Raw genomic sequence first — 21,457 nt, forward strand, 5'->3', positions numbered from 1 at the left:
GAAGATACACAGACGGTCCACGTGTTGAGGATATGGAGGAATTAGAACCGTAATACATGTTTGTTGGGGATATAAAAGGACACGGCCTCTTCGAGAAACAGTTTGGCAGTCACAGATTTAATTCAGAAAGTTAGAGAGTTAACTGTATGGCCCAGAGACTCCTTTCCTAAATCCCAGGAGATGGAAAGCCTATGTCCACACACACAAACTTGTGTAAGGATGTTCACAGCCTCACTGCTTACAGCGACCAACCAGACGGCCGTCAGCAGACAGGCTCTGAGCGGACACAGAGAGGCGGGCCAAGCAGGCCGAAGTGCTGCTTGGCCTGGAAGGGAGACCGGTTCCGGGGCCCCCCAACGTGGGTGGGCTTTGGAAACAGGGCAAGCAGAAGAAACCAGGTACACAGGCCACGGGTTGAATGGTTCATTCGGACGGCAGGTGGGCGCCGTGAAGAGGGCTCTCTGCTGGAGAAGGAGCCCTGGGAGGGGAAGTGCTCGGGAACCAGCCAAGGGGCCGCAGCCGCTGGACGCCCGTTGGGGCCTGACGCCAAGAACCTGTCTAAACCAAGTCGTGGAAGATTCCTGAGGTGCTGGGTTCTGACCGGTGGGTAGGGGAGATCGCCTCGTGAAGTTCGGTTCCTTTTTCATTTTTTTTAAGATGGCCCAAAGTCGTATTTCAAGAAGATTGATGTGACGCTTCTTTGCCCCCAGACAGCTGCTAACAGAAACTGGTCTCGTGCACAGAGCTGCTCTGTCTGGAACGGCGGCCACTGGTCTCAGGTAGCGTGGGCACCCGAAGCGTGGCTGGGCCGGAACTATGTAGTTCAGTGCGTGCTCGTTTGCAGATATGCTGGGTTTTGAAGACTGAGTATCAAAAATATGAGAAATATCTCGTTAATACTTTCATAGCAATTACATTTTTAAATGATGATATGTATTAACTTACCCTTCTTAAACTTCCTAACACGATGGCTGGAAAATATAAAATTAAATCTATGGCTCGGCATATTTTTTTGGACCCTGCTACTATACGGGCTCATTTTTCTCACGAATATTTACAGTGTTCTCATTTTGTGAAGAATTCTTGAGCTAGGAGTAACTCAAAGATGATTCGGTCCACCTCCTCACTTCGCGTGAAACGAAGTACAGAGGAGGACGGAGTGTTACCGTAGGGGGTCATCGGAAAAGTGTGCACGCGCAGTCAGTGTCTGCCGCGCGGCCACTCTCTGTCCGCCCTGGGCAGAGGTGATGAGCGGGACCCTCGTCCTCCTGGGTCAGCAAGGCCCGGGGGTCACGTCGCAGGGGTGCCGTGTCCACGGTCAGCTTTGTTGGGGTGCCTGTTAATGTCCTCCTGTGTGTCACTTTTCACAATGTGTATTAAAATGCTCATTATACACTCATTAAAATGAGTGTATAAAACTCTCACTGTTATGTTTGTGTACTTTTTTTCCTTAACAGGACCCAGAGTAGAGGGCCTTGTTTCTTTTGAATGTGATCATCCATGTGGGTAGTTGAACTATAATTTTATCTGCCCTGTTCTTTTTAAAATGTTTTTTAAGTTTATTTATGTTGAGAGTGAGAAAATGAGTGTGAATGAGGGGGAGGAGCAGAGACAGGGAGAGAGGGCGAGAGAGGGAACCCCGAGCAGGCTCCATGCTGTCAGCACAGAGCCTGATGCCTGGCTCACTTCCACAAACCGTGAGGTCGTGACTTGAGCCGAAATCAGGAGTTGGACGCGTAACCCACTGAGCCCCCCGGGCGCCCCCGCCCTGTGGTTTTGAAGCATCTTGAAGTCACTGGCCAATCGACTTTGTCTAGTTGAGATTCCCGTTAAAAATGAAGTTGATTCCACAGCCTTAATGCCATCGCACAGGCGGCCCGAGTAGACCTTCGGTCGTGCAGATACGACATAGGCAGCTGCCGGTCGCTAACCCTTAAAGAGCAGGTGCCCTCTTGTCTTCGGTGCTCATTTCAGATTGCGAAAAACTGCCCAGTTCCGAGCAGACTTCCTATTTTGGCTTCAGGTTCAATATGAGTACGGCCCTTTTAAAAGACTGGATTGTTTCCTTTTACGTAATCATGAGTTTGATCAGGCATGCTTTGGTCGTAAGTCTCCTAGAAAGTAAGGAAACAGAATCTCTGGGAATCGTAGACTTATGCCAAACGCTGTATCCTCTTGCCCACGAATTGATTTTTGAAATGTTTCAACTCTAGCTACCGACCACTAGTTTGAGGTAAGCTAAGGTCACCTTGGTCCCCTGGGGATCTAGTGGACAGTGATCAGCGTCAGATGCTCGCCCCAGCTCCTGAGCTCTTAGATTCCTTGTGGACTCTTAGCTCTACAGGCTGTGCGTTTGCTGTAGACGGACCTTCAGGGTCCATACTGTGAAATGTCTTCCTTGAGACACTTCCGTGCAACAGCATTCGTGTGTGTGGCAGGCGAGTGCCTGTTTTCACCTCTCTGTTTCCACATACCAGAGTTTGTGCCTCGGTAATCAAACCTGTCTTGTTAAAAAATGTTTTCTTGTGGTAGTGCTGTTACTGCCACTAAAGCATTGTTTATATGTTTATTTGAATATCACGGTTTCTTGGGAGAACAGGTTAGATATTACGGCTTACAGATTTCAAAGACAATAAATACATTCTCTTTGGATTGCAAGTTAAACTATTTTTGAGCCCTTTACACATAGAGGGACGTTATCTGATATTGTTCCGGGGGCTAGGGATACAACAAGTAAACGACACTCCGCCCCTGCCCCCCTGGAGCTCGAGTCCTGAGGCTGTTTGTTTATCGATAATAAGAGGTTTTACGTGTCCATAATGTGTTTCAAAATAAAACGTTCGTGTTAGTAGAACTGTCTCCCATCTGGCTTCAGAATTTCTAGGTGGAGTGATCACAGAGTTGCTCATTTGTGCGTGTTCACTTTTCGGTTTGTGCTGTTTTGTCTTCGTCGTGTTTTGTTAAAACAGGAGGTCATACGGTTAACATAGGTCAGAATCCATGACCTCACATGACTGAGAGCCCGCTCCGCGTAGCTCGCTGGACAGGAGCTGGAGGTGCAGACGGGAAATACGATACCGTCCCTCCTGGGTGGGCTGACCCCGTAATTGGGGAAACCGGGGCACGCGATTACAGAGGGCGAGTAGTGCAGGAATGAGGTTTGGGTCTCTGCGGCGCCAGCTTGCGGTCGGGGCTCGAGGATCGGCACCGGGAGCAGGAGCGGGAAGGACGAGCCCCGCCCTGGAGGAGCTCACCGGACAAGCTCCCACCCTGGAGGAGCACACCGCTAAGCCAGGTTCAGGCAGACAGGCGGCTCCCGCCGTGTGGGCAGCACTGCTGGGGCACACGGTAAGCTTCCTAATCCAGGTCGGTGCATAGGGGGTGGGGAAAAGTTGATGGTAGACGCTTAAAAATGAGAGCCCCGTGAAGAGTGGGAGCCGAGGGCCGTGGGCAAGCATTCCACACGGAAAGGAGGCCGACGAGACCAGAGGCCAGAGACCGTGTGTGTTCAGAGAGACAGGCGCTTCGGGGCGGCTGTAGCAGGGGGAGGGTGCCGCCGGGCCTCCAGGCTTTGTCCTGGGGGTGAGTCACATCGCGGGGCGTGGGCTCCGTGCCGTGTCAAGTGTGGCCCGGAGAGGCATGCACGTGGCGGGCCCAGGATTTGGTGGGACTGGTCAGGGAGCCAGGGGTGATGAGTGAGCCTCGTGGAGAAGTGGGACGGCTTCTGTGGAGGAGGGGATACTCGAGCTGCTCCCGAGAAAGAAGATCAGGTGGACCCAGGTGTGAGGAGGTCGAGGAAAGGGCCCTTGGGTCCCGGCCGTGGGTGGTGTGAACACAGGTGCCTGGCCCCACAGCGACCGTGGAGGGTCACTGTTCGGGAGCGGGATGGCGTGTGTGCTGGGCCACGTGACCGCCCCTGCCTGGTGACCGCGGCCCGGAGGGTTCAGTGAGGTAGGGTTTAGGTGCAGGAATTGGAATCTTGGTGCAGCCGGCCTTTGCTTCACTGCTTAAATGCGTCATTTTGTTATCCTGTTTGTAACATTCTACTACATCGACCTTGCTAACGTTTTAAAGGTTTTATGTGGAACATTCTGAGACTTTTAAACATGGTGCTCTACCCGGTCTTGCTTTCAGCCTTTTTTTGCCCTTGTTCTGAGAAATCTACATAGTTCGGACCCCAGCAATATTCAGAAGTTGGCCTGTAGCCATCTCCTTACACACTCCCGTAGAAAATACCCCAGGAGTATTTGTGTGCGTGCGTGTGTGTGTGTGTGTGTGTGTATGAGTGCTTGCACCTTTTATTTCAAATACATAATTTAAAAAACATAGGGAATGCCGTGCTAGATTTTGAGTCAGCGTTAACATATTGATATATGTTCTTCCAGATTTCCTGCGTGTGCACATCCACACGTACGTCACATGCACACATACATTTGAGGAATAGGGGGTCATATTATGTAATCAGCTTTGTAACTCCGTGTAAGCCTCTTCCAGGCTAACGGAGTCCTCAGTGGCCCTCACGGTAACAGACTGGTGGGGTGGGAGGGGGACGGCCACCAACCAGTGTCAGAATCTTACTGAATAATTAAACTCTACCTCCTTCCTGTTTTGTCAGCTTCAGTATCAGATACGGCGCAGCAGCCATCTGAGGAGCAAAGCAAGTCTCTTGAAAAGCCAAAACAGAAAAAGAACCGCTGTTTCATGTGCAGGAAGAAAGTAGGACTTACTGGTAAGGGCCAAAGTGCAGTGGCGTCAGCCTCAGAGTGTTCTTTAAAATAACGCGTGCCTTACTGTTCCAGGCCCCAGGAGGTTCACGTGTGTTCCCATGAGAGCTAATCCTGGATTCATTCCCCTCTTCTGAGTTTTCTTAAAGTGTCTTTAATTATATACCTGAGAGTGACATGAATAGATGCTCTTTTACTGGTCCATCCCAGCAGAGTCTTCGAATGTCAGACGGGTCGGGCCCGGGCGCCAGGTGCTCCGAGGGCCAGAGAGTGCACACAGGAGGGGACCCGAGCTCGGCAGGCCCCGCTGTGAGACGCACCGTTACTCGGGGAGGGAGGAAACGTAGTGAGATGCCACTTGGGTGTGGAGCAGAGGAAGCACAGTCAGCAGACTCTGGGAAGTCGGACAGGTGCCTCGGTTCATCCGAATGGAAGAGGGGGGAGTAGGAGCCCGTCACGGAAAGTACCACGACGGCAGCACGTTTGAGGCAGGCCCTGAAGGAGGGCTGTGACCCAGAGCTGATGGAGTAGGGGCGTTTCAGACAGAAAGAACAGCTCGACCAGAAGGTCGGAGGAAGGAAAGAACGGGGCCTCGTCAGGGGCCGCGGATGGGGAGTGTGGCCGCGGCACGGAGCGTGTGAACGGGGGCGTCGGATACGCGGTGAGACAGAAACACGGACCGGCTCACGATGTGCATGCACTGTGCTTCCTGGTGGACGGCGGTCACAGCTTCTAAACAATGACCATTTCTCGCTGTGTGTGCGCCAGGCGCCGTGCTCTGTGCTCCGTAGCATAAGAACTTGACGTACAGAGCTGACAAGACCGGATAAAATCTGATGCTTTTTAGGAAGGGTTCTCCCGCCAAGGAGTAGGTTGGAGACCAAGTGGAAAGGGGATTATAATCTGATGTCAGAGACACTTACGACTGGCCCGTACTTGGGCAAATGTGTTTATTTAGAGAATACAATCACGGACAAATAAGACATTTCGAAATAGATGTATTTAGTGTCAAATACAGTCTTTCTGAGTCTCAGAAACACTCAGACTTCGTGATGGGAAGGTGGAGACTCAGTAATTTTCATCTTGTCCGGTCTGTCGGTCTGGCGTTAGAGTTGGCTTCATTTTCCATTCGTTGTCACGAGGGGACAGAATGTGTTTCTGAAACAAACAAAAAGGTGGTAGAGGAAACTTCCATCAAACGTCAGTGTTCAAAATGTCGATTCCTGTGCTCCGTTTCCAGCAGCTCCATCACATCAAAATACTCTATTATGAGAAGCAGGACCGGTTTTCTATAAAGGCCCTCCACCCACACTCGAGATCTCTCTTTCGGCTTCAGCCCTGTGGGCATTTCCCTAAAATTAAATCGCATTATTGCACGTTTACCGTGTATTAAGTGCTCACCACGTTCCCCATTCGGTCCCTACAGTAACTTATTCCAAAGTTACAGATGCAGAAACTGAGGCTCGGAGAAGCTCGGTAACTGGCCTGCGTTAGCGAGCGAATTCACGCTGAGGCGGCCCTGACGCACCCCTGCTCCTGCTCGCGCTGAGCCGCGGGAGCCCCGCCCCCACAGGGGTGTGCCGCGGGAAGCCAGCGTGGATCCAGGCCTCCCAGAAGTTTCCTTACAGCTTTTTCACTAAATTTTAAGGTTGCCTCTGATGGTGTGCTTTCCTGCACACTTAGAATTTGGATTTGAGAAGCGTTTTACATTCGGTGCAGCGATCCCGACTTTGGTAGGAAGTAATTTGTGGCCACGTCCCAGGTGGAGACCCGAGCGCAGGGCAGCGGTTGTGATTTGCCGTGCTACGCACCTGCATTCGTAGGGTAGGAACGAGGAAGGAAGCGATCAGCTGGTGCAGTCTGAACCGAAACCGTTAACCAGGTCCTGCAACTGCCCAGCGTTCTTGTTTAGACGCCGCGTTGCGTAGCCTATGCTGTTAGTGTTGACGGTGCTAAGGCACCGTGCAGTCAGTCCCTCCCTCCCGCTCACGCATGTGTACTGATCCGTTTGCAGGGTTTGAATGCCGGTGTGGACATGTGTACTGTGGTGTACATCGTTACTCAGACGTGCACAATTGCTCGTACAATTACAAAGCTGATGCCGCGGAGAAAATCAGAAAAGAAAACCCGGTAGTTGTCGGCGAAAAGATCCAGAAGATCTGAACTCCTGCTGGAATACAAACTCCTTTGACCATCTGCAAACTAAAAGTTGACTTGAGGTCTTTTTTCCTAGTCCTGGGGAGTGTAGAGCAGTATGCGTGGCACAGACCTTTTAATCATGCATGTCAACCAGAAGAATAGATTTTTGGTTTTGTTTTGAAAATGACTCTGAACATTTATTTCCATTGCAGTTTCTGTGGCTGAAAAGACTTAAGTAAACTTTACAAGTATTATCCTTCTAAGATCATTTTAATTTTAGTTGAGCGCAGAGGGCTTTTCTAACAAACGTGGAGACCTTTCGGAGGGCTGTGATTTTTCCAGTATTAAACATGCATGCGTTGAACTTGCAGTTTATTTTTCTCATTGTGTGTGTATATAGAGCTTTTCTCTGCAGCACGATTTCTCTTTTGATAATGCCCGTTAGGGCACAACTAGTTACCAGTAACTGAATGTATCTTAATCATTATGGCTGCTTCTGTTGTTTCATTAACAAAGGTTATACCTGTGTTAGCATATAGTTTCTTTGCACCCACTATTTATGTCTGAATCATTTGTCACAGGAGAGTGTGTGCCGATGAGATTCTACGTTTGTGTGTTTCTGAATTGTTTGAGCGAGGGAAGGAACGGCTGTGTGCGTTTCATCGCCGACCGCAGGCCTCTTTCGGTAGCGTTCACCGGTCTGGGTGTGTACACGATACGAAGAAGGATCTGGAGTAATCGTGCTGTGTTTACGTTTACCCCACCTGTCTGTGATTAAATAAAAAGGAAAACCATACGCTCCCTTGTTCTGCCGTTTCTCTTACTCTTGCTGGCGGCTCACCTTGACCTGTGGTGCTTTCGTTTCTCCTCCACTGACTCCGCGCAGCTGCCGCCGCCGCCCTTGTCACGTCTGCTTGCGACCGATCTTGCCACGGTGAGTGGTGATCTCCCGTCGCTTTGCGTGGAGGACCTCAGCGTTTCTTTAACGCCAAGAACTGCTCTCAGTCGCTCAGAGATCACATTCTCCGGCTCTGCTCCTCAGCCCGTCACGCCGAGTTAGCGTCTGGTCAGGAAGGAGCTCCTTTTTCTGGTCGAATTCGAAGCAGAAAGGGCCTAAATCAAACACGGCAGCTACAGGATTGTGGACGAGAGAGACCGTCTGTCCCATGGGTTTCACACTCTATCTGCCAGCCAGCCGTTTTTACCCATGAAATACTACGGAAAACAGATGAAAAGCACTATTTTACAATACAGATTTCTAGGTTTAAGTTTGTCTACTACTTCTTGGATGTAATGATGGCTTAGCGTTAAAATCTGTAAATGTAACGTATTTAAATGTAATCTGTCAATTTACTACATGAACAGATTCAAGAGAGAAAACCATTCTGACTAGCTCAGCAGATTCAGGTTAAGCACCTAATAGAATTCAACACCCACTCATGATGAAAACTCTTGGTAAGTCAGAACCAGGAAGGAATTTCCTTAAGCTGATGGTTTCTGTGTAAAACCAAACAAAGAAATGAAAAGCGGCCATCTTCCAAAAAGAGGAAGCTCATTCCCTTTTAAAGTCGGGAACACAGGGCTGCCTGCGGTGAGTTGGAGATCTGTGTTCAGTAGAGTCAAAACAGAGTCAGTCATAGGAAGCAGTAAGGAGGAGACGCTCGATATTTGCATGTTAATCTGTTCTTAAAGTCTAAAGGAATCTAGAGAAAGTACTAGAAATAGAGGGTGTAGTTAGGTAGCGAGGTGTGGCATTACCTCTCAGAAGCCAGGTGCATTTCTTCATGGCAATAACTAGAAGGCCAGAAGATACCTTTTATGGCAGCATCATCACCAAGTACCTAGGACGTTAACAATACATACTGAAGGCCTCTTTAAGAAAACACTTGGGGCACCTCAGTGGCTCAGCCAGTTAAATCTCCGACTCTTGATTTCGGCTCAGGTCATGACTTCACGGTCCATGAGTTCAAGCCCCCCCGTGGGGCTCTGCACCAAGAGTCTAGGACCTGCTTGGGATTCTCCCTCCTCTCTCTCTCTCTCTCTCTCTCTCTCTCTCTCCCTCTCCCTCTCCCTCTCCCTCTCCCTCTCCCTCTCTCTCCTCCTCTCCTCTCTCTCTCAAACTTCAGAACTTTTTTCCTTTTTTTTTTTTAAGTATTATTAAGAGACAATAACTAAGACCTCAGTAAATAGGAAGAGACACGTTAATAGCTAGGAAGACAATAGTTGTCATGTGTCCCCAAATAGACCTATGGATTCAAATATATTCCAATCAAAATCACACCAGGTTTTCTCATGGAATTTGTTAAAGCAATTTCAAAATAAAAGGTGAAAGATCGCCAAGGGCTACAGCGTTTCAGAAAAGAAAAGGCAGGGCGGGGGGCACTTGTCCTGTCGGATGTTAAGACCTGTTCACATGAAGCTATGTTAACGAAGAGAGCTCGGTGTGAGCCAAGGGCTGTACACGTTTCCCGGTGGAGCAGCCCAGAATGCCTAGAGAAGGGCACACGTGGACTGGACTTTGGTGTAAGAGGTGGCACGTCACATTGGGGAAAGAGAATTTGATAATTGGAGCTGGAATGACTGGGTATGTATCTGTGGGAAAGGGTGAAAGTTGATTTCCTACCTCATGCCATAGGAAGTTAATGTCTTAAATGTAACACAAAATTTTAAGACCTGGGGGAAAAAAGTAAAGATAACTGCTGCTTTGCCCTTGAGACATGAAGCATGAGCTGAAAGTTCTACTGACAAATCTGGCATTAAAATGAGGTGTTTTATACCCAGGAATACATTTAACCAAGGAGGAGAAAGACCTGTACACAGAAGACCTGGGTGAAAAAAATGGAAGGTGGTACGAACAGAAAGATCCTCTGTGCTCACGGATTTGAAGAAATCATGTCGTCAGAATGCCCATGATACCCGAAGCAGTCTACAGACTCCATGCCGTCCCTTTCAACACACCAATAGCATCTTTCACAGAATCAGAATAAATGATCGTAAAATCGGGAACCACGAGAGGCCAAGAAACCAAATCGGTCTTGAGAAAAACGAAGGTGGAGGTACCACGTTCCTGGATGTTAAACTATACTACGGCTACGAGAAAGCCAGGGCGACAAAAGCAGAAACAAGTGGGACTCCATCAAACTCAAAAGCTTTCACGTGGTGAAAGAAACCATGGACAGAATGAAAAGGCAACCTATTGAATGGGAGAAGAGATTTGCAAATGACATCTATGGTAAGGGGTCAATATCCAAAATATGTAAAGAAGTGCATTTGAACACCCCCCAAAAATACTTGATTTAAAAAAAAAAAAAAAAAAACAGGCAGAAGACCTGAGTAGAAACTTCTCCAAAGAAGACATCCAGGCGGCCAACAGACACGAAAAGATGCTCAAGGTCACTCGTCGTCAGGGAAATGCCAATCAAAACCACAACGAGGTACCGCCTCAACAGCTTTCAGAGTGGCCAACGTTAACAACTCAGGAGACACAGGTGTTGGCGATGCGGAGAAAGGGGAACCCTCGTGCACAGTTGGTGGGAATGCACACTGGTGCGGCCGCTGTGGAGAACAGTGTGGAGGTCCCTCGACGAAAAGTAAATATACCATACGATCCAGCAGTTCTATTTTGGAGTGTTTACTTCAGGAAGACAAGCTAATTCAGCAAGATAAACGCAGGCTTCGTTGTTTATTGCAGCATTATTTATAAGTGCCAAGACACGGAAGCACCCTAAGGGCCCATCGACCTATGAACGGATTAAGATGTATATATATACAATGGGATGGTACTCAGTCGTAAGAAGTGAGCTCTTGCCATTTGCACAACATGGATGGACTTAGAGGTTATTTTGCGAAGTGAAATAAGGAAACACTGGGCACCTGGGTGGCTCAGTTGGTTAAGCGTACGACTTCGACTCAGGTCATGATTTCGTGCCCCATGTCGGGCTCTGGGCTGACAGCTCGGAGCCTGGAGCCTGCTTCGGACTCTGTGTCTCCCTCTCTCTCTGCCCCTCCCCTGCTCGCACTCTAGCTCTCTCAAATGAATGAACATTAAAATAAAAAAAAAAAAGACAAATATTGTATGATTTCACTCACGTGGAATAAAAAATGAACAAACAGACTTCAGTACAGAGAACAGACTAGTGGCTGCCAGGGGGTCTGGGGGGTGATCGGGCAGGTGAATACGTGAAAAGCATGAAGACGTACAAAATTCAGGTTATAAGTCACGGGGATGAAAAGTACAGCACCGGGAACGTAGTCAGTATTATAACACCTGTATGGTGACACGTCGTAACTACACGGACTCTGATGAGCTTTTTAAATGTATGTAAGTGTACAATCACAATGGCAAACACACCGGAAACTCACAGAATATCCTATGTCAACTATATTTCCACTTTAAAAAGAAAGGAAGATGAAGTCTTTTATGCACTAATAATTTCTTTAATGTTTATTTTTGAGAGAGACAGCACATCTCTCTCACAAGCTGTGAGATCACAACCTGAGCCAAAGTCGGACGCTTAATCGACTGAGCCACCCAGACACCCCCGCTCTAATAGATGATAAAGTGTCTTCAAAGAAAGTGAAAAGCTGAGTTACAAACTGGGAGAAATTACAGGGCAAATCAACACGAGTGGCATCAGTGAGGTGCCATTTTACATCCGTTCAGTTGGCAAAAATTTAACAGTCTGACGGTATGTAGGGTTGGAGGGATCCCACATCGTTTCTTTTTTTAAAAAAATTTTTTTTTCAACGTTTATTTATTTTTGGGACAGAGAGAGACAGAGCATGAACGGGGGAGGGGCAGAGAGAGAGGGAGACACAGAATCCGAAACAGGCTCCAGGCTCTGAGCCATCAGCCCAGAGCCCGACGCGGGGCTCGAACTCACGGACCGCGAGATCGTGACCTGGCTGAAGTCGGACGCTTAACCGACTGCGCCACCCAGGCGCCCCCCACATCGTTTCTTATAAGCTTCTGGTGTTACTCAGAAGTGGGTCAGTCCTTTAGAAGATGTGATATCTTTTAGGGTTGGACTTCGCACATCTTGTAATCCAGAAATGTCAGCCCTAAGTGTGTACTGAGGGAAAACTTGCACATGGATAACAGGAGTCAAGAGTTCCTCGCACCATTCACAGAAAGCAAAAACCTAGAAACAACCGAAGTCCCACTGAAGACTGGACGAATAAAATGGGATACGATCTTCCAGTGGAATATTGTGTAGTAATTAAAACTAGTGACCCCCGACTAACCAAGCAGAAGGCATGGTAAGCCTTAGAGATAGAGTGAGCAGAAAGGTCTCAAGATATACAGCATGCTCACCTACAAAAAGGTGAGTAAAATACACTTCTTTTCGAGTCCTGTAGATGTGACTTACAGGAGGAGAAAGGACAGTGCTGAAGAGAAACGTAAGGATGGAATGCTTACAAGGGAGGAGGCAGGGAATGTGGTACCGTGTGGTCAAGCCCCCAACATTTTTGAGAAGTCCATTCAGGACACTTATGTTGGACGTAACTAAAGGCAGACCATGTGTGAACCAGTGCTGAATGTCATGAACCAAAGATTAGAACTAACCCAGTTTTCTGTACCCGAGGTCCAAAATGTTAAAATGTTCTCTCTAAAGCTGTTTTGATGAGCACGTTGTGGAATTGAGGGTTGCGTACGAAATGACATTGAATCAGCCCCAGCATTCAGTTTGCAATTCACTTTTTAAAAATTTTTTTTGATGTTTACTTTTTTAGAGATGGGGGAGGGGCAGAGAGAGAGAGGGAGGCACAGAATCCGAAGCAGCTCCAGGTTCCCAGCCGTCAGCACAGAGCCCGACACGGGGCTGGAACTCATGAACTGCGAGATCATGACCTGAGCCGAAGTCAGACGCTTAATCCACTGAGCCACCGAGGGGCCTCTGTAATTTAGGGCTTTTTGCTTTTTTGCTTGTTTTTTGTTTTTACAAAATTGTCACCAAAAAAGCCGTTCCCACAAAGTCCTCTGGCTTCACCTTCACACCTAAATATTAAAGTCATAAATCACAAACTGTGTCGTTGTTCGGTCTTCATACCTAATTTGGGATTTCTGTACTCAAATCTAGCAAAGTGTCCTTTCCCCCAGTTTTCCCGGAACCCTAACTTTTGTACTGAGGAGTGCAATCTTGAAACTATTCCTGTGGTCTAAGCTCGAGTCTCAGAAGACACGTTCTTCCTGATGTGAAGACGGTTTATACTGAAGTGATAATCGCTGGACGGCCCCTTTTCTCATAGGTTGCCTAGAACATCTAAGTAGATATTCTTGGGGATTTAAGAGGGACTCCTGGAGTTGTATCTTCTCAAAGACTGGCTGGCTCCCTGGCCTTGTTTTCCGTCTTTCATTAACACACAGAACGAGAGAAATTTAGAGACTCAGAGTGGAGGAAAGTCAAGGATGCAGAGAGGAGACGAATAGAATCTAACCAACAAAACCTGGTAGACCATGTAGAGGGCAGCCTCCCAAAAGGCCACTGACATCTATAACATTAAAACGTGGCCCTATGAGACCTGAGAGGCCACTACTGCTGTTCCCATGGGCATCGTAAGAGTAAAGGGATACTGTGAACAGCTCGGCTTACAGTGATAACTTAGATGAAATGGACCACTTCCTTGAAAGGCATAATTACAAAAACAGGAGAAAGAAATCACCTCACAGGCCTTGATCAAAAGAAATTTAATCAGGGACGCCTGGGTGGCTCAGTTGGTTAAGCATCTGACTTGGGCTCAGGTCACGATCTCACAGTCCGTGAGTTTGAGCTCTGTGTCGAGCTCTGTGCTGACAGCTCAGAGACTGGAGCCTGCTTTGGATTCTTTGTCTGCGTCTCTCTGCCTCTCCCCTGCTTCAGCTCTTTCTCGAAAATAAAAACATTTTTTAAAATGTTAAATACTTTTTTTGGGGCGCCTGGGTGGTGCAGTCGGTTAAGCGTCCGACTTCAGCCAGGTCACGATCTCGCGGTCTGTGAGTTGAGCCCCGCGTCAGGCTCTGGGCTGATGGCTCGGAGCCTGGAGCCTGTTTCCGATTCTGTGTCTCCCTCTCTCTCTGCCCCTCCCCCGTTCATGCTCTGTCTCTCTCTGTCCCAAAAATAAATAAACGTTGAAAAAAAAATTAAAAAAAATAAAATGTTAAATACTTTTTAAAAATAAATCAAAATTGTCAATTCTTTAAAAAAAAACATCCCTGGGACAAATAAGCGATTATAGCAAGGTGGCAGGGTTACGAGGATAATACACACAAGTCAGTTGACATAATAAATACCAACAACAAAAAATTTGAAATTAATACACCATTTTCCATTAGTGCTTGAGAAAACGTGGAATACTTTAGTAATGGTCTAACAAAATATGTACAAGATGTCTGTGAGGAAGACTACAAAATTAATGAAGAAAAATCAAAGAAGATCTAAACAACTGGAGAACTATTCCATGTTCACTGAAGGACGACTTAGTATTGTCACTTCTTCCCGACTTGATTTATAAATTCAATCCCGACCCAAATCTCAGCCAGCTGTTTTGTGGATACTGATGAAAGTGATTCAGAAGTTGGATGGAGAGGCAAACAGCCCAGAAGAGCCAGTACGGCAAAACTATAGAACTTCTAGAAAAGAAAATCTAGATGACTTTGGGTTTGATGATTTTTTAGATAAAACCTCAAAATCATGCTACACTGAGAGAAAAAAATTGATAGGGTGTACTTCATCAAAGCTAAAAATTGCTCTGCAGAAGACCCCGTTAAGAGAATGAAAAGGCAAGCCACAGATGGGGAAGAAAATATTGGCAGAACACATATCTGATATAGGACTTTTATTCAAAATATATAAATAACTCTTAAACCTTAACTCTAAGAAACAACCCAATTAAAAGATGCGCAAAATATCTGAAGAGTCGCCTCACCAAAGATCTACCGACGATAAGTAAGCAAATGAAGAGGTGCTCAATGTCCTAAGTCACTGGGGAAATGCACATTGACCATGAGATACCACCGTGTGCCTATGTACGCAGAGACTAGCCCAAATCAGAACACCGTAAATGCTACGGACGGTGTGGAACAACAGAAACTCTCATTCATTTCTGCTGGGGATGCAACACGGTACTGACACGTTGAAAGACAGTTTGACAGGGGCACCTGGCTGGCTGGCTCAGTGAATGGAGCGTGTGACCCTTGATCTCTCGGGGTTGTGGGTTCGAGCCCCACGCTGAGCGTTGTTAAAAATAAAATCTTAACAACAACAACAACAACAAAAGACAGTTGGACAGTTTCTTAAAAGACAGTTTGGGGGTTTCTAAAGAGAGTCTTAACCCTACAAGCCAGCGATTGCACTCCTAGGTTTTTGTCCACATGACTTAAAAAGTATGTTCACACAAAACCCGTACACGAATGTTTCAGTAGCTTTATTCATAACTGCCCCAGATTGGAAGCAACCCAGATGTCTTTCAGTAGGTGAATGGATCGACACCGTGGGACGACATTCAGCGGTTACAAGAAGTGAGCTACAAAGGCACAAAGACACAGAGGTACCTTCACTGTAAATTGGGAAGTTGGAAGAAGCCGGTCTAAAAAGACGGCAACCCTATGACCTTCTGGAAAAGACAGAATTACAGTGACAATACACGGAGTGGTGGTTATGGGTGCGGGTGGAGCACGGGAGGGCGAATCGCAGCAGCACTGATTTGTAGGGCGGTGAACCTCCTCCGTCTGGATGATACCGTAACGGTGGATCAATGACACGGATTTGTCCACACTCACAACCGCACAACACAGAGTGTAGAACCATGACGTAAATCACGGGCTTCGGTTGACGATGATGGGTCAGTACTGGTTCAGCGGCTATAACAAATGCAGACGGGTTGGTCGCTCGCTGATCACACTTCATTCAGATGCTCCGGTGGCTCCGATGGGATAGCACACATCTAGAACACCTCCATCGCTGCGGGACACACCGTTAGACAGGGATGGTCTGGCCCAGTGATGGCGTCCCGGGCTGCTCTGGGCTCCTCGGTGCACAAGCAGGAGGAGAGCCCCGAGGAGGCCCGCGCCCCTCAAAAGAGAGCCCAGCCACGGTGCACGTGAGGCTTCGGGACTCCCCTGGCCTGTCGGGCACAGAGGGATGGGGGAGGGGATCCGAGGCCGGGGAGGCAGGTGGCAGAGTGGCAGGAGAGCTCCTGATCCCGAAACCCGAGGGGAGAGAAAGCGGCCTGACCTTGAGGCTTCGGTCCTGGGGACTCTGAGAAGAGGGGCGGGGGTGTTTGCGAGCAGCCCTGTGGACCGAGGGGAGCCGGGCTCGGGGAGAGCTCCGTGTGCTGCAGCGTCTCAGCAGGTCAGCGGGCAGTGCTGGCCCCTCTGCCCACCCTGCCGCCGGTGTCTGTGGGGCTTCCGTCCGGCTTCAGTCCCCAGGGGGCTGCGAGGCGCCGTGCCATCACAACAGGGATCCGGTAGAACCTGAGACCCTGCGGCGGCCTGAAGACAGACGGAGACAGAGGAGGGCAGGAAGGAGACTCTTGGGGCGGCACAACCCCACCCCCACCCAGCGCCGGCTGGGCTGGGTCACCTGGCTCTGCGCCCGCCCGCCGGGGACCCGAGAGGAGAGGGGGCTGTGATAACGGCCACGCTCTTGGATGGAGCAAGGGCCTCCTCTCCTGAAGGCTCGGGTCCAAAGTTTCTCACCCACCTTGTAGGGAGGACACCTTGTGCTTGGCGCGTGCCTCTACGTTCTGTCCTCAGAGGAGCGTATGTCCTGTGCCAACCCGAGTGACATTGTCCCCTCAAAGGAGCTCCCCATCCAAGGCACCTTGGGAACCTGACTCCAGCAATTCAAGGCGCAGTGACATTTGCAGGGTGGGTGGAAGGATCCGGATGGGACTCCTGCGTGCTGCGGAGACGCCCCCCACCCGGTGTCATCCCGGTGGGGGCAGCGTCCGCCTCCTGCCCATCGGGCAGCCGGCAGCCCCACCAGATTCAAGCCCCTTCCCGCCGCTCTCGCAAACCACACGGGGGAGAGGCCTCCTGTGTGCGGAGGCCGGCGGGGTGGCTCGCCTCCGAGGGAGGCCCCGAGTTTGGCGCCACAGAGGCTCACGCGGGCCCCGGCCGTGGAGGGGCTGAAGCTGGCGTCCACACCCTCCGGCCCGGGGTCCCCCTCCGACAGTGGTGCTGGAGAAGGGAACCGCCTCGGCCACTCAGATGATAGCGAGGGAACCTCTCTGGCCACGCGGAGAAGCGCTCCGGGGAAACACACAGGGAAAGAGGGAAAACTCGGCTTCTGTTTGAAGCTCACAAAGATGGAAAAGGGACGGACGTGCAAATGGCACGAGCAGACCGCAAGGGCGTGTGAGGACTGGGGCGGCGGTCCCTCCTCCCGATTCTTGTCTGTGGTCCTTGGAACGTCCGTCCGTGCTCATCAGCACGCCCTCCTCCTCGAGAGGGAGAGAGGAAAGAAAATACAGGGAATCTGCAAGTTACTTCGAATGGTTTCTTTCGAACGGAGAGCCGCTTTGGCCTCTGGAGGCGCGAGACATAATTAGTGGGTTGGCGAGTCTATTTTAAAACAGGAAACCTCCCCCCCCTCCCCCCCCCCGTCATGGCTCTCATGCCTTCGCCCCTTCCCACACACACCTCTGCCCCACGCCCTTCCCCCAAAGGTCTGGGGTTGTCTCTTCTCATGGCTCTACCGTGTAGGCCTCCGTCAGCCTGTGTGCGTGTGTGTGTGTGTGTGTGTGTGTGTGTGTGTGTGTGTGTGTGTGGAGAGAAGGTACTGAGCTGCCAGGGCCCCCCAGGCCCGGCAGGTGTGGGGCTCGTCGGGTATCGAATCGCCTTCCGCGGACGCTTTACAGTAAGCACTTACTTCCGTGTTACGGAACACCGATTCTGAGCCCGCCGTCGGGCTGGGTGTGGACAGGGCTGCGCACAGCACGAAAGTCCGGTCCTGCGGACAGAGCGCAGGGCCAGCCCGGGCACGCGGCGCCCTGCCCTGCAGCCCCAGCACCCCGGAACCGGCCAGGGCCCAGAACCCAGCTGGAACTGTCCCTTCCTTTCCCCTCCCTGGAACCTACCTGGGGGTGACAGCCAGAAGGCCGGGCAAGGCCGAGCCCCTGACACCTCGGGGCCTCGTCTGCTTCGGACCCTCCTGTCCCGGGATCCCCACCCTCCGAGAGCAGGACAGCCTCCCTGGCTCTGCGCTCACTGCGCCATTCCCCAGGGAGCGCCGAGGACGCCTTGTGACATCACCCCCACTGCTGGATCACAGCCCCTATCAGCTGTGTCCCTTGAGTGGTTACAGCAGACACCCCCCTGAATCCGCCCTAACACACTCTGCCTTCTGCCTTCCTCTTCTTCTGTTCCTCTCCCCTCCCCTCCCCCTCCTCCCCCTCCCCCACCCGCTCCTCCTCTTTGCTTCCATCAGTCACTCACGGTTTTAATACTCTGTCCTAACTGCATATTATTTGGTCCACACTTTACCACAGACCTTGTTGGAAAGGCAGAGCTGTCTTAAGAGGTGATGACCCGGCAGGGGGGCCGGGAGGATGCGACGCGGGACTGGCTGTGGACAGACGTGGGCTTTGAACCATGAAGATCAGAGGCTGATCCAGGGAGGAGCACAGCAGACCAGAGGAGAAGCTGGCCGAGACCCTGCAGGCAGAGGGGTAGCGACTTCTTTACCGGCCTTTCTGCCTGTTTGTCATTATTATTCATTTAAAAATGTTTTGCAGGGACACTTAGGTGGCTCAGTCGGTTAGGCATCTATGCTTGGTTTCGGCTCAGGTCATGACCTCAGGGCTCGTGAGTTCTAGCCCCATGTTGGGCTCTATGCTGACAGCACGGAGCCTGTTTGGGATTCTCTCTTGTTCTCTCTTTCTGCCTCTCTCTCTGTCTCTCTCAAAATAAAGAAAAATAAAAACTTTAAAAAATGTTTTTGAAGGAAAAGGGCTATTTTTACAAACCTTGGGATGGATCTACAACTTTTTTTTAACGTTTATCTATTATCAAGAGACAGAGCATGAGCATGGGAGGGGCAGAGAGAGAGAGAGAGGGAGACACAGAAACGGAAGCAGGCTCCAGGCTCCAAGCTGTCGGCACAGAGCCGGAAGCGGGGCTCCAACTCACGAACCTCGAGATCATGACCTGAGCTGAAGTCAGATGCCCAACGGACTGAGCCACCCAGGTGCCCCAGCCTTTTTTTTTTTTTTTAAAGTAGGCTCCACGTGGCACCCAATGCAGGGCTTGAACTCACAACCCTCAGATCAAGACCTGAGCTGAGATCAAGAGTCAGACGCTTAACCGACTGAGCCACCCGGGGGCCCCTGGTTCTGCAACCTTTCAATGTTCTCCACGAGTAATTTCTAGGATTTTGGCCTAAATTTGTTTTCAAGTGTATTTTCAGTCAGCTGTACCTGTGTAGCCATTAATTCGTTAACATTTCCCCCCAATAATGGACACACAACATTGGGTCCCTTCAAGGAGTTAAATGTGGTGACTGATACGGTAGTAAGTTGCAAAATGATTACCACCATAGCGTTTAGCTACCCCATCCATCTGGCCACATCGCTACCGAGTTCTTTATGGTGAGGACGCCTGAGGTCTATCCTAGCAACAGTCAAGTGGATGAGAGCAGTGTTATTAGCTGTAACCACCATGCTGTACCTTAGACCTTGTTAATTTTCTAAATTTCTAAGACCTCAAACTTGTTAATTTTCTAAAATGAATTTTTAATTGTAGTTGACATACCGCACTAGTTTCGGACGCACAACCTAGTGACTCAACACCGCATATAAATACATTGTGAAGTGCTCACCAAGGTAAGTGGCATCGCCATCTGTCACCGTATGAAGTTACTCCAATATCATTGGCTATGTTCCGCGCGGTGTACTTTTTCATCCCCGTGACTTCTTCACTGTGTAACTGGAAGTTTTTACCTCTTCGTCCCCTCTCTCTATGTGATCTCATCTCCCATCTCACCCCCCTCTCGGGCCACGGGTTTGTGCTCTGTGTTTACGAGTCTGCTTCTGTTTGGTTTTGTTAGGCTTTTTAGATGCCACGCACGTGAAATCATATAGCGTTTGTCTGTCTCTGTCTGACTCACTTCGCTTAGCGTAATGCCCTCTAGGTCCCTCCGTGTGCTCGTAAAGGGCAGGATCTCATTCTTTTGTATGGCTGATATTGCACATTGTGTGTGTGTGTGTGTGTGTGTGTGTGTGTGTGTGTGCGCACCACGTCTTTATCCATTCATCTGTGGATGGACACTTGGATCGGTTCTGCATCTTGGCTGTTGTAAATAATGCCGTAAACATAGGGGTCCATGTGTCTTTTTCGTATTAATTCATTAGCTTTCCACTCTAAGAATTCCAAAGCAAATCAACCCAAAGTCTGTGTCTCCAGTATTGGTTTCTGTATTGATAAGTGTTGCGCAGCCTATGCTTTCATAAGTTTAACTTTTTTTAAAGTTCATTTATTTTTGAGAGAGCGCACAGGTGCTCGTGCACAAGTGAGGGAGGGGCAGAGAGAGAGAGAGAGACCCAGAATTCGAAGCAGGTTCCGGCCCCCCCCCATCATGTCCTGAGCTGAACTCAGTCCCTCAACCCACTGAGCCACAGGTTTCTAAGAAATTTGCATCTATATTATAAACTTATTTTTAATCAGTGATGACCGCTTTTATAGTTGTGTTCCCTCCTTTTTTGTTTGTCTCCTTCATAAAGGGAAGCAGAACTCACTAACCGAGGAATGCTGACGGTCCGGCTGGGTGGGAAAATACCGGGTTGATCACCACGTGTGTGCCAGGCATCCCCTGACTGCCATGGAAATGTCGGAGGAGGCATGATTCTTACCCCTGTTTTGCAGATGAGCCAACTGAGGCCACAGTTGAACCTGCTGCAGGCTGAACAGAGCCAGAGGCGGGCCTCAAGTCTCCCTGCACTCAGCTGTGCGCTGCCGCCTGCACTGGAGGGGTCCCGGTGCACCCCCACTCCGTCCCCCTCTCTGCGCGCTCTCTCCAGCGCGTGCGCGCGGGGTCCCTGTGCGCCGGGCACGAGCGCGCACGGGCCCTCACCCCGCAGAGCCCTGCACGGGCGGGGGCGGCGGGCGTCCACGCGGCCCTGGCAGACGAGTCTGAGTAACTTGCCCGAGGTCAGACGGCTGGTCACGGCGTCTGAAAGTCGGAACGTGAAGTGTGCAGGTGAGCTGCGCTCTTAGACGTAGTTCTCGTCGTTGTGAGTCTTGGGGAGGCGCGCCTGACCCTGTGGTCCACAGGGTGGACGTGTCACCGCCGACGGGTCACAGGGCTCTGGCCGGACTCCCCGAGCCCGCGGGCCCTTCGGGGGGGTCCGGGGGGGACGTAGGGCTGGGGGTCTCTGGGCAGGGACCCAAGTCTCCGGGGGCGGGGCTCTGCGGAGGGGCGGGGCTGGGGAGGGCGGGAGCCGGGGCGGGGACGGAGGGGCGGAAGAGCGCGCTGCGGGTCTCCGCGGCTTCTCCCTGACCTCTCGGGCTGGGGGCAGGGGGCAAGGGGCGGAGCCTGGGTGGGGGTAGGCCTGAGGGCGGAGCCAGGAGCGGGGCCGGGAGTGGAGCAACGGGGGCGGAACTGGGGGGTGGTGTGGGG

At 50.3% G+C, this 21,457-nt stretch overlaps 1 protein-coding gene and 2 long non-coding RNA genes across 6 annotated transcripts in view; 1 reads left to right on the plus strand and 2 right to left on the minus strand.

The window, feature by feature from the left end:
- The window catches only part of ZFAND6 (zinc finger AN1-type containing 6), a 69,567-nt gene extending 61,908 nt beyond the window's left edge, over positions 1–7,659 (plus strand). For all 4 annotated transcript variants that reach the window (XM_040493461.1, XM_040493458.1, XM_040493460.1 and 1 more), the window contains exons 5-6: positions 4,616–4,729; positions 6,739–7,659. In XM_040493461.1, coding sequence (XP_040349395.1) covers positions 4,616–4,729; positions 6,739–6,887 — 263 coding nt within the window. In that variant the 3' untranslated portion in view covers positions 6,888–7,659. The remainder of the gene's footprint in view (positions 1–4,615; positions 4,730–6,738) is intronic.
- On the minus strand, positions 809–21,414 carry LOC121042277 (uncharacterized). The gene is made up of 3 exons (XR_005796071.1): positions 20,581–21,414; positions 18,335–18,498; positions 809–863 (listed from the first exon to the last, which is right to left on the minus strand). It is a non-coding gene; the product is annotated as an uncharacterized LOC121042277 (long non-coding RNA).
- Positions 15,251–17,901, minus strand: LOC121042275 (uncharacterized). Its single transcript, XR_005796067.1, has 2 exons — positions 16,544–17,901; positions 15,251–16,332 (listed from the first exon to the last, which is right to left on the minus strand). It is a non-coding gene; the product is annotated as an uncharacterized LOC121042275 (long non-coding RNA).
- Positions 21,415–21,457: the final 43 nt, after the last annotated feature.

Source organism: Herpailurus yagouaroundi, unplaced genomic scaffold (genome assembly GCF_014898765.1).
Source record: "Herpailurus yagouaroundi ecotype Mexico unplaced genomic scaffold, PumYag 185, whole genome shotgun sequence".
In the NCBI taxonomy this organism is placed as follows: Eukaryota; Metazoa; Chordata; class Mammalia; order Carnivora; family Felidae; genus Herpailurus; species Herpailurus yagouaroundi.